General features: G+C 40.3%; 1 protein-coding gene across 1 annotated transcript in view; it reads left to right on the top strand.

The window, feature by feature from the left end:
* Positions 1-1,937: 1,937 nt before the first annotated feature.
* LOC131229519 (probable L-ascorbate peroxidase 4, peroxisomal) overlaps positions 1,938-17,141 on the top strand; it is a 41,592-nt gene continuing 26,388 nt past the window's right edge. The window contains exon 1 of the mRNA XM_058225498.1: positions 1,938-2,115. Coding sequence (XP_058081481.1) covers positions 2,003-2,115 — 113 coding nt within the window. The 5' untranslated portion in view covers positions 1,938-2,002. The remainder of the gene's footprint in view (positions 2,116-17,141) is intronic.

The following is a 17,141-nucleotide window of genomic DNA, read 5'->3' as shown; positions in this document are numbered from 1 at the left end:
CCTAATCTAGCTATTTCAGTGCCTGGGGCCATCAGGCTTTAGGTTCAATTTGATTATTTGAATACTACTTTGACATGTCCGGCACATACTCACACATGTGTAACTAAGATTAGGCCATTCACTACATGTATGGCCTAGGATTGTCAATGAGTTGGGTTGGCCTGTCGGGCTTTTGGACCTAACTCGTCTCGGGCTAGGCTTGAGCTAGAGTTTCAGGCCCAAGGGCTGAGCTTGGGCTTAAACATCAAGCCCCATTTTAATTGGGCCGGACTAGGGCTTAGACCTCCAAAAGCCTATCAACCCGATCGACCTGGCCCGATAGGGTTTTCATACTACCATCTCTCTCTCTCTCCTATTTAAAATTTATTTTTGTCTCATTGAAAATCCACGAGTTCCTGCATCCGTCATTCGACAACCAGACGCTTAAACACCTCTCTCTCTCTCTCTCTCTCTCTCTCTCTCTCTCTCTCTCTAAAAATTGAAGCTATGCAATCTCTGCATCTCCAAACACTAATTCTTTTAAAACTTTCAAATGGATGCCAAATTTCTTCTCCACATTTCTCGATCTCTGCTCTATAAATTTCTTATTTTTTCATACTCTCTACATCCTTGCAAGATCTCTCTGAAGCTATACAGACCCAATTGGATCTCTCCCCTCCTTCGGGCGTCGATCTGAAGGAGATCATTCATCAGACACTCCTCGGGCTCGTGCTCATGCTCAGGCCAGGCTCAAGCTGGGCCTTGTATAATGATCTGAGGCTGGACACTTTTGGCCTGTTGTGAGCCTGGGTCAGTTTTGGGCATAGGATAAACATTACGGGCCGTCCGGGCTTGGACAAATCTTGACCCAACCCTAACCTGGCGTTGACACCTCTAGTGGGGTTGCTTGTCCGAATTGAAGCCCAACACTTGGGGACCACAGAAGTTTTGGATCAAGCTGATATTTGTGCTTTTGCTACATTCATTGTGACCTTATAAACAGCGTGGCTGACAAATAAATATCGTTGTGGGCATTGGGAAGGTTTCAACTGTGGACGTCATTATCTCACTATTTTATGTGATGTGGCCTAAAATGAGGCTAAAACACATACATAACGATGTCCTTTATAGAGTGTCGACACCACGCTACAGCGTGGTAAGATCCTCACTGCACAATCCGCTTACAAGGCCGCCGGAGAACACGAGAAATTAACAACAGGAATTCCGAGACCATGATAGAACACGAGAAACAGCAGGAATCCGGACATGGATTTGCTTGCAAAAGGCTCCAGCGGGAAGTTTCTGCGCTGAGAAGCTAGGTGGGGCGACCATGATGTTTGTGATAAATCCATCCGATCCATTCATTTTTTCAGCTCGTCTACTTGAATTAGCTGATACCTTTACAACTTAAAGACTTTACAGGAATCCAAACGATGCTTAGGATAAAAAATGAAGTAGATCCAAAACTAAGGAAGCCACGCCAGAGGGAAAAGTGGAGAAAGAAATACCTATTGTTGAAACATTCCTGTTCCACCTTGATGTTTATATGTAATCAAAACCGTTTATAAGGTCATTCCGACTGGGATGAACTGAAAACATTAAAACCTTATCATTATACAAAACTTCCGTGGCAATACGAATTTTTCAATGGCTGTCATTCAATTCCCACTTTTTCCTCTTGTATGGGACACTTGAGTATTGGATCCGCCTCAAGTTTGTTCACATGTTTAAAAATGTGCTGTTAAAATTGATGGACGAGGTGGATTTCTCACAAACATCCCGAGGGACCCCACCAAGCTTCCCGCTGCAGAACTTAGTGCGAAAGGCTTTATCAGGGAATCCAATCCAATGCATGGCAGTGTCCGCGAAGAAATCCATTACTTTCCCGACACTTCACCATCTTTTCCACATTCTACTCTTCTCTTCACGTCTATAAAAATGATCTCTCTCTCTCTCTCTCTCTCTCTCTCTCTCTCTCTCTCTCTCTCCTTATTTGCTTGAAGCTCCGTTTGAGAGAGCTGTAATGGCATCTCCGGTTCTGGACGCGGAATACCTGAAGACCATCGAAAAGGCCAGGCGAGATCTCCGAGCTCTTATTTCCAGCAAGAACTGCGCACCTATCATGCTTCGTTTGGCGTAATGCTTCTTCCCTTTTCCATTCTCTCCTCTTCTTTCGCTCTCATACATTCCATTCTCAAGGATTTTTGGGCTCTGTTCTTTCTTTCTTTTTGTGATTTCCTTTACATATTTCTGAAGTGTTCTCTTTCTCTCTCTCGCTATTTTATTTTGTGCAGAAGTTATGCTAGTTTCGACATAATCACGGCTTTTCCTTCCTTTCTCTGAATAGTTCTTCAGCCACTGGTAAAACTGTAATTATGCATTGGAGACCATGATAGCTTGTTAATAATTTTAATCCTTAACCGAAAAGAACTATTATCTCTAATACATAATTACTATTAATTTAAAATGTGAATAACTCATTTTTAGGTATCTACCAAACATGCCCTCATCAAAAACAATTCTGAAACCCACTTTGAATACTTTTTTTCTTAGATGAATCCTATCATTTTGGATTCAAACTTACTATTTATGATTCAATCTCCATTTGAGATTCAAATTATACTTATTATCTTCTTCTTGAAATTTTTATTTGTCTTCCACACATACATACATGTGTGTAGAGTAATGCTCATACACAACTAGTTGCACGTCCGACTAGTTGCCTTATTTAATACTAATTAATGCTGATAAATATAGTTGCCTTATTTAATACTAATTAATGTTGATAAATATAGTTGCCTTATTTAATACTAATTAATGCTGATAAATATTGTCTATAACAAAGTTATCGAAAAAAAGAGTAGTCAGCTTGGGTAGGCCCACCATCGTGTTGATTTGAAATCCACCCCAACCATGGGTGAGTTGTCTTATGTTAGACATATGGACCTAAAATCAGCCTCATCCATGATTAAGGTGGACCACACAGTTGGAATAAGTATGCAACAAAAGCTCACTCTTCAAACTGTTTCCCTAATGTGCCCACTTGAATAATGCATGAGTCTGATTTTTGGGCCTTTGGATCTAGAATGGGATTACACATCTAATGGTTGGAGTGGATCTCATATACACATCAAGGTGGGCCTCATGAAAAAAGAAAAAGAGTGCAGTAGGCTAAAAGAATTGGATTCTATAGTGACCACTCTAGGCACTGGTTGGTGCTATGTGGGCCCAAAATGATGCATGTGTTTTTATCCACACTTTCTATCCATTTTTTCAGCTCATTTTATGAGATGTGATAAAAAAAAATATAGCAGATTTAAATCTCATGTGGACCACATCGAAAAATAGTGGTTATTGAATGCCCACCATTAAAAACTTCCTTGGGGCATAAAAGTTTTGGATCAAGCTGATATTTGTGTTTTCCTTACGTCCAAGTTTGTGTGACCTAATCAACAGGTGGATGGCAAATAAACATCATAGAGGGCCCTATGAAACTCTTAATGGTGGGCGTTCAATCACCACTATTTCTTATGGTGTGGTCCAACTGAGATTTGGATCTGCCTCAATTTTTGGATGATGCCCTGCCATGAGATGGATAAAACACATTCATCATGGTGGGCCCACGTAGCACTGACCAGCACCGACCTCGTTACCAGGAGTCACTGCCGAATCCCAGTCACGGCTGCACTCACACTCCTTTTTAACGAGGTCTCAATGTCCAACAGGTTGGGCTATATGCTATGGTCCAACCATTAGATAACTTCCAACCTTTTATGTGTATATGACATCCAAACCGACTAAATGGTTGTCTATCATGAGAAGCACCTCTTTGACAACTCTTCAACATCCAATCATTAATTGTATCAGACTTATATTTTGCTATTTTCCAACATCTGTATGTCGTTTTATGGTGTGGATCAATTGATGAGTGCATACTAATAACCATTGCATTGGACAATCTTCATGGTGGGTCTAACCTGATGAAAGAGTTGATATCCCATGCACTTAATACTTTGAAAGGTGTCTGTACACACCTCACCCCAGCCAACAAGCAGATTGGATTAAGGCAACCTAACCTTGACTTTAGAAATTTAAGCTCTAGGAACCTTAATCTAGTCTACCCGCTATAGCCAATTTACACCAGTCAAATCCTACTCAACAACTAAACCATAGAAACCATAACCCTAGAAGCCTATAAAATCCTAAGAACCCTAACCTTAATCAAACCCCAACCAGCTAAGCCTAAACCCTAACTCAAGAAATTAAACCTTAAGCCTAAACCCTAGGACCTAAAACCAAAAACACTGAAACTCGACTCACTGAGTCAACCCACCTAGTTAAGAAAAGCCCAGAGCAAGGTCAAACGAAAGCCCATAAAGAAAACCCAAGAGGCAACAACCAAGCACCTAGATGACTAGAGTTTCCACACACTTTTAGGAGACCCCTTGTCAAAACAAGAGGAGCCATGTGGCTTGGGTAGCGCCTTGGACGCCGCTGGCCATGTGGTAGGCCTCTGGCCTTGGCAGCGATCTCCAACGCATGTGAAGGCCTCCTTGGAACGAGGTGCAATTGTGTGGAGAGGTGCAAAGACCTCTGTACCCCTCCCTTAGGCCTAAAATCACACTTTTACTGGTCAATCCAACCATCCAGATCATGCCACATGGCAATCTTGAATCTCAGCCTTTCAAGCCATTTTAAACCCTTGACTTTTTAAGAATTACAAAAAAACCTAGTTTGGGGGCTATAAATAGCCCCCTCCCCTTCACATTTCAAGCATCAGAAAATCCTAAGCATTATAGGAAATCTTGAGACAATCCCTTAAACCCCTTTAACCATTTTAGTCATCCCATCCCTTCACCAAGGAGGGGAGAGAGTAATAGGAATAGTCTAGCCCAAATCAGCCTAGTCCAACCATGCCTATAGTCACCTGAGCAACCGAAGCCTTAGTCCTAGCCATTCAACCCAACCTTTACGACAACACTTCCATCCATCATACCATCCAATCTTCCATCAACTTCGACTATCCCCACATTAGCATTGTGCACCTAATCAATTAAAAGCATATGCTCCGCGACTTTTTGATATAATCGGACCTTACCCATCAGAAACTTTGATAAATTAGTTTATGCTTCGACGAGTGGAAGAGTCAAGGTTGATTTATCCAATCGAGGCAACACCTCGTCATAGGTGTCACTTTTAACACGACATCACACACATAATTTCACACACACTGCCTTGCATACATATTAGTTAGTAGTCGATTTGTTCAAACATATGCTCTGTGGTTTGTTGATATAGTCGAATCTTGTCCATTAGAAATTTGGATTGATTGGTTAATTACTTTTGCAAGTGGAAGAGTCATTGTGAATTTATCCACCTGAGATTGAAGCTTGTCATAGGCGTTACATCTAACATGACATTGTACATACTTTACATTATTGGTGTTGTTCACTTGTCACCCGAAGTGCAGGGTTGCAATGCAGTAATAATCTCGGTGAGACCGAGGTCATACCCACAAGGACTTGCTTTGTACGATTTCTGAAGTAGATTAGAACTAGAACTAGAATTTACTACTAAAATCTAGAATAAAAGAGATCAATGGTGAAATAACTATCAGAGACAATAGAAAACTAAAGCGTTAATGATCTACTTGTAATCATCTTAATGCTACTTGATTCAATTGATAACACGATTGGAATTAAAGTCTTATCCTATCCAATCGGATGATAGAGCTAGCGGTTTATGTATCACATATATATCAAAACAAATTTTGAACATTCATTGCCTTAGTTTCCTCATGAACTATCAATATAATGATCGGAAGGAATTCAAAGCATCTACCATGCCTGGAGTCAATAGTAGATCAATGAATTTTACAGATCGCACATTTGCAAAACAGGTAAGAACACATCAAGAAGCCTTCCTAAGCATCTACTGTGCTCAGAGTCGACAATGGATCAAAGTAAATTGAAAATGCTTCTTCATTCAAACCAAAAATTATGAATTGTTCAACATATAAACCAAATAACTTAAATCAAAGTAAAATAAGCATTAAAATAAACTACAAGCTTCACCTCTTAGCTCTAGCTAAGAGATTAGCTAACTAAAGACATGATTGAACTAAAACTCTTAAAGAAAAACATAAAAAACTAAATAGAAAAGAAGGATTGAAGAAGAGAAAGAACTCCTTAAAGCACCACAACTCCTTGCTTTACTCATTTTACCCTAATTCATGCTTATAGAACTTGGAAAACTCCTTTATATATGCTTTGATCTGACTGACTTTGAAACAACTTCAATTTACACAGCTATTGCAGCTTCGATGGCATCGAAGTCCGATTGACGAGCTCGATTCAAATTTGGAAACAATATCGCAATGAACTTTTCACGCTTGCATAAAACCTTGATGGCATTACCCAACCTTCGATGGGATTGAACTGACTTTGATGTCATCGAACATGTTTTCGATAGGATTGAAGAATGCTCAAAATTGTCCAGCGAGTAAATACCATAATTCATGATTTTTTCGATGTCATCGAACTGAATTCGTTGGCATCGAGCGTTCCTTCGATGAGATCAAACTCTCTTTTGATGGCATCGAAGATTACACCCATATGTCCAACAACCAAACTTGATTTTTTCTAATTTTTCCGATGGGATTGAGTTTCCTTCGATGGCATCGAACACTTACTTCGATGGCATCAAAGTGGTGTTTGATGGTATCGAACTGTCAAGTTTAGTACTTCTATTTTTCTGCACTTTGTAACTTTGAATTTCTTCCTTCTTCACTTACTTTTCTTAGATCTTAGACTCTTGAATTATTTAATCTTGACCTCCAAGTATTCAATTCTCACTTGGGTAATTCTTGAACATCAAATTCATACTTTTAACATCATTTTTACCTTAAGCTCTTAAAATCACATTGTAAGAGAAAACATATATAAATAGATCAATTAAGCACTATCATATTCATAAAACCAACTTATAATTAAGGAAAAATATACAATATTTTACACTCAACCAGCATACAAGAACTAGTCTTAATCCTCAATAATTTATGAGATTGTGTGAAGTAGATACCGTACATTTGTACGAGAAGAGTGGGTGCCTAACTCCTTCCCTATCTATAACTATGGTCCCTTACTTGGAATCTTCAGTCACAGATCAAGGACTGATTTTTTGGTAGAGAACCATCGGGTTCTCTATCCTAATGTTTCTACAAGGTCTAGCTGACTGTGGAATCAACTTAATTGGCCAGTGATGACTCCTGTAAAAGATAACACCCGCTCCATCATGTTTAAAACATCAATTAGCCTATGAGCGCAATCCAACATCCATTATGTCATATGGTGGGCTGCATCTTATGGTCTAACACATTGAACTTAATAATTTTTTAAGGAACTAATTGGCGCAAGATGAATGCCAATCCTTGATTTTTTTATGGGGCCCACCCTAATGTACATGTGAGATCCACTCCAACCATTAGATGTGTAATCTCATACCGGTCCCAAAGCTAGAAAATTAGATTGACTCATCATTCAAGTGAGCCATATCAATAGAAACAATTGGGAGAGATGTCTTCCCTTGATTTTTACATGGCCCACTGTGATGATCATGTAAAACCAATATGTGATTCAAGTAGGCCACACAAGGTGAAACAATTTAGAGGGTGAACTTTTTATTGTACACTGTTTCCAATTGTGTGGTCCACCAGAACAATAGATGGGGCTGATTTTTTATCCCTAGGTATAGCATGAGGATGACTCACCTAATAGTTCAAGTGGATTTCACATTAACACCACAATGGGGCCATCCAAGCTGGCAACTCCTCTATTTGAAATTACTTAGCTCTAGGTGAAATTTATTAACATTAATTAGTTACTAAAGAAGGACTAGTTGGATGTACAACTAGTTGTGTGTGAGCATTTCCCTCTCTATATGTATATATGTCAGCTAATTATATGTCCAACTAGTTGCCTCATTTAAGGAGAAAATTAACAATAGTAAATATCCTAGCTTAATGTGAAATGCACCCAACCATATGGTGAGTCACCCCATGAAAGACCTAGGGCCCAAAAATTAGCCCATCTATGGTTTAAGCGGATCACATAATTGAAAATAGTATACATAAAAAGCTCACCCTCTGAACTATTTCCCTTCATGTGGCCCACTTGTATCACGTAAATTACCCTACTTTTTAGGTCTCATATTGATGTTTTGGTGTGGCATCTAATGGTTGAAGTGGATTTCACATGATCATCGTGGTGGGCCTTTTAAAAGTCAAGGGTGGACATCTCTCCCAACTATTTCCAATTAATATGGCTCACTTGAATCACGATCAGCCTGATTTTTTGGTTCTGATTCCAACATGGGATCACATATAATGATCAGACACATATAGATCGTGGTCCCCTTCAAAAAAATGGAGGGTGGGCATTTGCACGGCACATGTTAGTTCCGAGAAAAGAGTCATGTTCCCTATTAATGGGAGAGGATCAGGTTTTACTCGGGTAGCACTGTAATGGGTGTTTCCCTGGTCATGGGCCTACCTTGATATATGTATTGTATATCTACGTTGTCCATCAATTTTTACAGACTATTTTAATATATGTTCCTACAAATGAGGTAGATACAAATCTCAAAGTGTACCACACTATAGGAAACAATGGACATTGAAGGCTCACCACTAAAAACTTTCCAGGGCACACTGTAATGTTTATTTACCATCCAACTTATTGATAAGGTCACATAGACATGGATGAAGGGAAAATAGAAATATATCCTAACTTTTGTGCCCTTGATAAGGTTTTAATGGTCAATCAGTATTGTTTACTGTAGTGTGGCTTACATTAAATTTAGATCTATGTCATTTTTGTACCATACATTAAATTGAGTGGGAAAAACTGATGGACAACACGGATATACAACACATGCATCAAAGTCGACCCCACAGTTAAGGAAAGACCCACCACAATGTTACCCAGGTTACACCTAATCTGCCACTTGTATTGTGTGGATCGTGTAAGGTAAAACCTTATCCGTACAGTGTTGACGTGGCAAAGTTTCATAGCCCCACCATGATTTATGTGTTATATATACACCGTTTATCAGTAGGGTATAATCGAAAAAATGGACAGATCCAAAGATCAAGTAGACTAAATCACACAGAGTTGTGGGCAGTGACGCCCACTTTTGAAGCCTTTTTAGGGCCTACCATGGTCTAGCCCGTTCATAAGGTCACACGGACTTCAATGAAGGGAAAATACAAATATCAGTTTGATCTAAAACTTTTGTAGCCCTAATATGTTTTCAATGGCAGGTATTCAATCCCCGTTGCTTTATGTGGTGTAGTGCACTTCAGCTTTGGATTCGCTCATTTTTAGGCTTGTGCCTTAAACTGATATAGAAAAATAAATAGACAGTTGGAATATAACACATACATCGTGGTGGGCCCACAAAGACTTTATCACTGTAGTCCCCGAGACTTCTGAAGAGGCTTGCGCGAGTCATATTTTTTTTTGGCATGAAACAGGTACATGAAGGAAGCCCTCCCTTTACGTTTTACTACGCCCACTGTGATGTGGGTGTGAGATCCACACTGCGACCATTAGATGTGGAACCCTATGTTAGTCCCATGCAATGACAAAAATTAGGCTGACTTATAATTCAAGTGAACCATACAATGAAAATCATTGGAAGAGAAATGTCCACCATTGGTTTTTATAGGGCTCACTGCGATGAGCACATGAAATCCACTCTAGCCATTAAATATCCCACCAAAATCTAGGTGTGGCCCCCAAAAGGTAGGCACATACATGATTCAAGTGAATCACACCATAATAAATAATTTGGAGGGTGTGCTTTCTATTATACTGTTTTCAATATTGTGTTCCATTTGAACAACATATGGGGTTTTTTTTTTTTTTTTTGGGCCCTAGGTCTAAAATGTGGTTACACACCTGATGGTTGGGGGTGGATTTAACATTAAAAGCACCGTGGGGCACCCAAGCAGGCAACTCCTTTTCCCTTTCAAATAGCTATTATCTAGGTAATATTTTCTATTTTTATTTTTTATTTACACACGCATCCAAGCAACATTTATTAGCATTGGTTAGTACTTGAAATTAGGCAGCTAATTGGATGTGTGAATACATATTATGTCTATATCAAGGCCAACTGATTGGACCACAGCTTATGATCCACCCATAACTTCCAATCTATCAGGTACAAGGCCAACCAGTTGGACCACAGCTTATGATCCACCCAGCAAATAACTTCTAACTTATTAAGTGTACGTGGCATCCAACCCATCCAAAAGATTGACCCCACCGCTGGGATAGATAACCTTTTCCAAAAGTCAGCCATATTCACTCATAGAGTTGACCATACATGTATTTTTTATATTTATCAAGGGCTATACAATATTTCCTATGGAGTGGTACACTTGATAAGTATGTTAGGGATGTTTTTGTACCAGATGATTCACCTGATGAGGCCAACTTATTTGAAGGACCGGATGTCACAAGAGCTTAACAAGTTGAAAGTTATCTATTAGTTGGACCATAACTTGTGGTCCAGCTGGTTGGACGTATAACCACACACACATAATGGTAGGGCTGAAAGTCCGAGGGTTCAATCCTACCAACTCGACTGACTAGAGATTGGGTTGGGCTTAGGTAGGATGTATCGCGTTCAGTCTCAGGGCTTGAGCTATACAAACACCAACCCAATAAAACTTAGGCCAGATTGGAGTTGAGGTCTGAGGCAACCTGACAAGAAACAAGAAATTCTGGTGCTGTAGAGTCTCTTTGGTCCATGTCATTTCTAATGACTAAGCTAACAAGATATGCCTCATTTCTCTCTCGAATAGATTATGTGCTACACAACATCACTTTTAAAGTAGTTGTCCCGTAATTTAGCTTGGTTGTTTAAAAAGATGAAGTTCTTTATGATAAATAATTATATATATAAATAACAAAATTATAGGTACAAAAAATAAAATGTGTATTGAAATATAATAGACTAATGTAATAATGAAAATATTAGCATGGACCAACTCAACCGAACCTGCTTGGGTTGAGATTGGGTTGAGAATTCCTAACCTGAGGTTAGGTTGGGTTGGGTTGGGTTAAGGTTAAGGTACAAGAACCTTGGGTTAGGCAAGGGTTGAGCACCAACCGGACCTCACCCACCCGACTTTCAGCCCTATGTAATGGTTAATAGTTAATTAATGTGCTGGGGGAGAAGGAAAATTGGTTGCTCAATTGGGTGGGCCCGCTGTAGTGTTAATGTCTACTTTGACCATAAGGTGAGTCACCCCATTTTGCACTCAGGGTAAAAAAAACTCGGACTTATTCATGATTCAAGCGGATCACCTAATTAGAAACACTATGCAGTACAATGCTCACTCTTCAAACTATTCCTCTTAGTGTGGCCCATCTGAATCATAGATGGGGAAAATTTTTAGGCCCCAGGCCTATCTTTTAGTGTGCCATCTAATGGTTGGAGTGGATTATATATAATCATCACGACGGGCCCTATAAAAATCACAGTGGATGTGTCCCCCAATTATTTACCTTGGTGTGGCCTACTTAAACCACAGGTCAGCCTGATTTTTGGATTTAAGCCTATCACGGGACTACACATCCAGTATTTAGAGTGGATCTTACGTACACATGATGGTGGACCCTGTCAAAATCAACATTCCATAGGCTATGTCAAACTGCCAGACGGACGGGCAAAATTCTTTTGTATTTTTTAATGACAAGGTCTATGTCAAACTGGCTGGACCATAGGCTAAGGTCAGCTGACTTGTTGAAAACTTCCAACATTCCATGTGACTACAACATCCAGCCTGTCTAATAGGTTGCCCCATCACAGGCATCATCTTTTTGAAAAATTACTCAATAACCAGTTAACCACCTATTGAGTGAATCATACTTATGTTTATCAATTTACCAATGTCTAGAAGTTTTCCTTTTTCTTTTTTTTGGTGTGACGTACTTGACATGTAGATGGACTGAATATTGCAGAAGGCAATCTAAGGGGTGGGGCCAACCTGTTGGAAGGGCTAAATGGGACATGCACTTAATGTGTTGTAAGTTATCGTGTAGGTGAATTGTAGGTGTAACCGGTTGGACTTGAACTCCTCTACTTCTGGGGAGTATCACTGTTTCTGGCAAGGTTGGAAGACATATCCTACGTTGATTTTTTTACGGGGCCAACATGATGTGTATATATGTAAGATTCACTCTGACCATTAGATGTATATATCTCATGTTAGGCCCATAGCGAAGAAATCAGGTTGGGCTGTGATTTGGGTGGGCCACACCAAGGGATTCAGTTGGGATAATTAGGTCAGCGGCCTAAAAATTAGGCCATCTGTGATTTACCTTGAAGATTATATGCAATTAACTCTAACCATTAAATGACACACCAAAAATTAGTCCTATGGCCTAAAAATCAGGCCATTTGTGATTCAAGTAGGCCACACCAAGAGAAACTGTTGAGGGGTGATTGTTGCCTTGTATGTTGTTTTCTAATCTTGGGGTCCACATGCATAAATTATAAATTGCTGGGGGCTGTTGCACAAAACCTTAGGATTTAGCCTCCCAAAACACCAGAATTATGGAATAATAAAGTAATGAAATAAATCAAAGCACAAAGCACAAACCAGATGACACAAGAGATTTTTACGTGGAAAACCCTCGAAGAGGTAAAAACCACGGGACCTACTCTAGAGCAATAATTTACTATGAAGTAAAACGATACAACCGATCACAAGTACACACTGCTTGGATCAAACCTTCTTCACTCACGCAGTAGTGGATAAACAATAAGAGAATAATAAAAAATAAAGAGATCTCACCGATCACGAGGACGTAGAAGTGATGAGACGTCGACTGCGAAAACTCCCCTTCACAAGCTTCCTCTCTCTCTCCCTTTCTTTCTCTTTGTCCCTCTCTCTCTCTCTCTGTCTCTCGCCTTGGTCGTGAAAACTCTTAACATAATAGCTTTAAAAAGGCTTCTCAATACCTTAGAAAAGGCCTAGGGACCCCTATTTATAGTTTAGGCAACTTCTCTTTCCCACCTCTGTGAAACATCCTCCAATTTACGCTGTCCGCATAAAATCCGAACATGAATCTACATAATCTCAACTGGTTAAGTAGGGTTCTCGACTGGTCGAGGCCAGAAAACTGAGCTTGCTGGATTTTGAGTTGAGTGACCCTTGACTGCTTGAGTAGTCCACTTGACTGGTCGAGTGGCATGGTGAAACACTCCGATTTTCAACCGGCTGTACTATCTCTCCTCTGAACTAGGAGAAAAACCCCATCAAATCTCCCCTTTTCTAACTTAGGAGGAATTCACCTTCTTTAAGCTAACCAAGTTTCTACAAACCTCAAACTTGCCCTAAAGTAATGCCTTGGTCATCATGTCTGACCCATTGTCGTCCGTGTGGACCTTCTTAAGCTGTAACACCTTCTGTTCCAAAGTATCCTTGATCTAGTGATACCGAATCTTTGTGTGCTTCGACTTGGAGTGCTGACTTGGATTCTTGCGCAAGTGTATAACACTTTGACTATCGCAATGGACCATGTGCTGCTCCTGTTTCAAGCTAAGTTCCTGTAGGAACCTCTTTATCCAAAGCATCTCTTTACATGCCTATGTGACTGCAATGTATTCGGCCTATGTCATCGACAATGCTACGACCTTCTGTATCTTAATCTGCTAAGAGACCGCTCCCCCTACAAACGTGAACATGAACCCCGATGTAGACTTTCTGGAGTCTATGTCACTTGCCATATCTACATCCGTGTAGCTCTCTAACACAGGTTTTCCGTCACCATAGTATAGGCTCAACCTGGATGGGTGTCTTACATACCGCAGTATCCATTTCATCGTTACCCAATGTTCTTTACTAAGATTGACAAGGTACTGGCTGACGACACAAACCGCATATGCTATGTCTAGGCGCGTACACACCATAACATACATCAAACTTCCTACTGCTGACGCGTAGGGTATCTTCTGCATCTCATCCACCTCTGCCTTCATCTTGGGATACTGCTTGTCGCTCAAGCTTAAGTGACCATCTAGTGGAGTACTGACTGGTTTCACTGCATTCATATTGAACCGCTTTAGGACTTTCTCAATATACCGCTCTTGTGACAACCAAAGCTTCCTGCTACTTCTGTCACAAGTTATCTTCATTCCTAGGATCTGTTTAGCCAGGTCCAAGGCTTTTATCGCAAACAACTTGCCCAACTCCTGTTTTAGCTTGTCAATCTTCTTGATGTCTTTTCTTATGATGAGCATGTCATCAACGTATAACAGCAGAACTAAAAAATCACCATCTGAGAACTTGCGCGAGAATACATAGTGGTCTGACTTCGTTCTGTTATACCTATGCTTTAACATGAATGAGTCGAACTTCTTGTATCATTGCCTTAGAGCTTGTTTTAGCCCACACAAGCTCTTCCTTAGCCTATACACCATATGCTCTTTGCCCTTGACTTCGAAACCCCCTATTTGGTGCATGTAGATCTCTTCTTGTAGGTCACCATGCAGAAAGACAGTTTTAATATCTAACTACTCTATCTCTAGATCTATGCTAGTCGCCAACCTAAGTAACACCCATATGGATGTCATCTTCACCACTGGTGAGAATATCTCCTCGAAATCTATACCTTTCCTTTGACCAAACCCTTTCACTACGAGTCTGGCCTTGAACCGCGTTTGTGAATTATTCTGCTCAATTTTCTTTCTAAACGCCCACTTATTTCTTAGAGTTTTCTTGCCCTTAAGCAGTTTCACCATATCCTAGGTGTGGTTCTTATGCAATGATTTCATCTCTTCTTGCATAACTTTCAACCACTCCCCTCTTATGCTCATCGGCTAGGGCCTCAAAATAATCTTCTGGCTCTCCCCCATCAGTGAAGATAATGTACTCATGCAGTAAGTACCTCTTGGATGACTGTCTGTCCCTAGATGACATCCTCACCTGTGGCTTAACAGGTGAATCAGGTGGGGACTACTCTCCCAATCTATCTTCTGTAGGAACTCCCTCATTCTCTGCACCTTGCTGTACTCCCCTGTCATTAGGCACCATGGGAGGAATAACCGGATTTATGTCCTCTAGCTCACTTGAACTAGGCTGGTTTTTCTCTGGCTTACAAATGTCTTATATATATTGATCTTTAAAGAATACCACATCTCTGCTTTTGACGAGCTTCTTCTTGGTCAGATCTCACAATTTATAATCAAACTTTTCATCACCGTATCCCAAGAACACACACTGCCTGATCTTCATATCGAGCTTAAACCTCTCGTCCTTTGGTATGTGAACAGATGCCCTGCATCCAAATACCCTGAGATGACTATACGATGGATCTTGTTCAGTCCACACCTTCTCAGGTACTTCTCCATTCATGGGGCTGACGGAGACATGTTTATCAGATACACTATCGTGTGCATTGCTTCTCCCCAGAATGTCTTGGGCAACTTTGCATGGGATAACATGCATCTAATTCTCTCTACAATGGTGTGATTCATTCACTCAGCCACACCATTATGCTGGGGGGTTCTTGGGAACCGTCTGTTCATGCCGTATACCTAGGGACTTATAATACTCATGGAAGTCACCAATGTATTCACCATCATTGTCAGTGCGGATGTACTTCAATGATCTACCTGTCTCTCTCTCGACTATAGTATGAAACAATTTAAACACACCAAAGGCCTCCTCCTTCGATTTCAAAGCATAAACCCAAATTCTCATAGATGCATCATCTATAAAAGTGACAAAATACAATGCCCCACCCAAAGTTTTTGTCATCATAGGATCACAAATATCAGAATAAGCCAAATCTAATGCATGCACTTTATTAACATGAGAAATAGATTTAACAAATGAAACTCTATGTTGTTTCCCTAATAAATAATCAGTACAGGTTTTAAGAGGTATACCTGTCACGTTTGGAAGGAGCCACTTCTTTGTTAGCAGTTGAAGCCCTTTTTCACTCATGTGGCCTAGACGCTTATGCCACATGTCAATAATTGAATCTTTCATTGCGTTCAATGCCCCTTTGCACACACTGACACTTGCCTTGTATAGGGTGCAACACTTCTTCCCTTTGGTTACGATCAACGAACCCTTGATGTGCTTTCAACGCCTACCAACAAATCGACTTTTATAGCATCATCGTCCAACCTTCCCGTCGACATCAAGTTAAGGTGAAGATTTGGGATATGCCTCACATCCCTGAGAACCAATGTGTAGCCCACATCGGTCTTCACATAAATATCACTGACCCGTATGATTTTCGATATGCCAGAATTTTCTATCTTCATGGTCCCAAAGTCACCTGACTTGTAACTTGTAAAGAAGTCTCTGTGTGGAGTCGCATGGAACGAGGCTCCTGAGTCTATCACCCAGTCGGTGTCTTGACTCGTATCCGTGAGACAAACATCGTGATCTGCTGAAAGAATAACTGCAATGTCGCCATCTGAAGCGACAACAGTGGAGTCTGAATCATCTTCTCTCTCCTTTCCTTTTCCTTTCTTGTCGTTCTTCTTATTATGACATTCATGCTTGTAGTGGCCCTTCTTACCACAATTCCAGCATTCAAAATCCTTTCTGGTACTCGACTTGCCTCTTGATTTATCTCAGGCCTTCCCACCCTTTCTGTTATTTCATCTCCCCCATTCTTGTATTACAAGGGCTTCTTGTTGAGTAGATCCCTAAGACTTCCTCCTTGTCTCCTCATTGAAGAGACAACTGCTTACTTGTTCGATGGACACCTTTTCGTCTGACGTGGAGTTACTCAGAGATACCACCAATGTCTTCTAACTGTCAGGCAATGAGCTAAGTAATAGAAAATCCTGTAATTCATCGTCCAGGACCATATTCATAGCAGAGAGCTGGTTTAATATATTGCTGACTTCATTCATGTGCTTAGCAACAGAACTACCATTTTTGAACTTGAGATTCATAAGTCGTCTTATCAGAAAATCTTATTGTTGGCTATCTTCCTCTTCTATAACCCTTACAATTTCAGTCATAGGTTAGCGGCTGAGGTCTCCGTAGATACATGGTGGAATACGGAATCGTCCAGCCATTGTCTAATAAACCCCATCACCTTTCGGTCCAACTTCTTCCAATC

Source organism: Magnolia sinica, chromosome 2 (genome assembly GCF_029962835.1).
Source record: "Magnolia sinica isolate HGM2019 chromosome 2, MsV1, whole genome shotgun sequence".
NCBI lineage: Eukaryota > Viridiplantae > Streptophyta > Magnoliopsida > Magnoliales > Magnoliaceae > Magnolia > Magnolia sinica.
The sequence above is the reverse complement of the archived record's forward strand: the minus strand, read 5'-3'. Positions and strand labels throughout refer to the sequence as shown.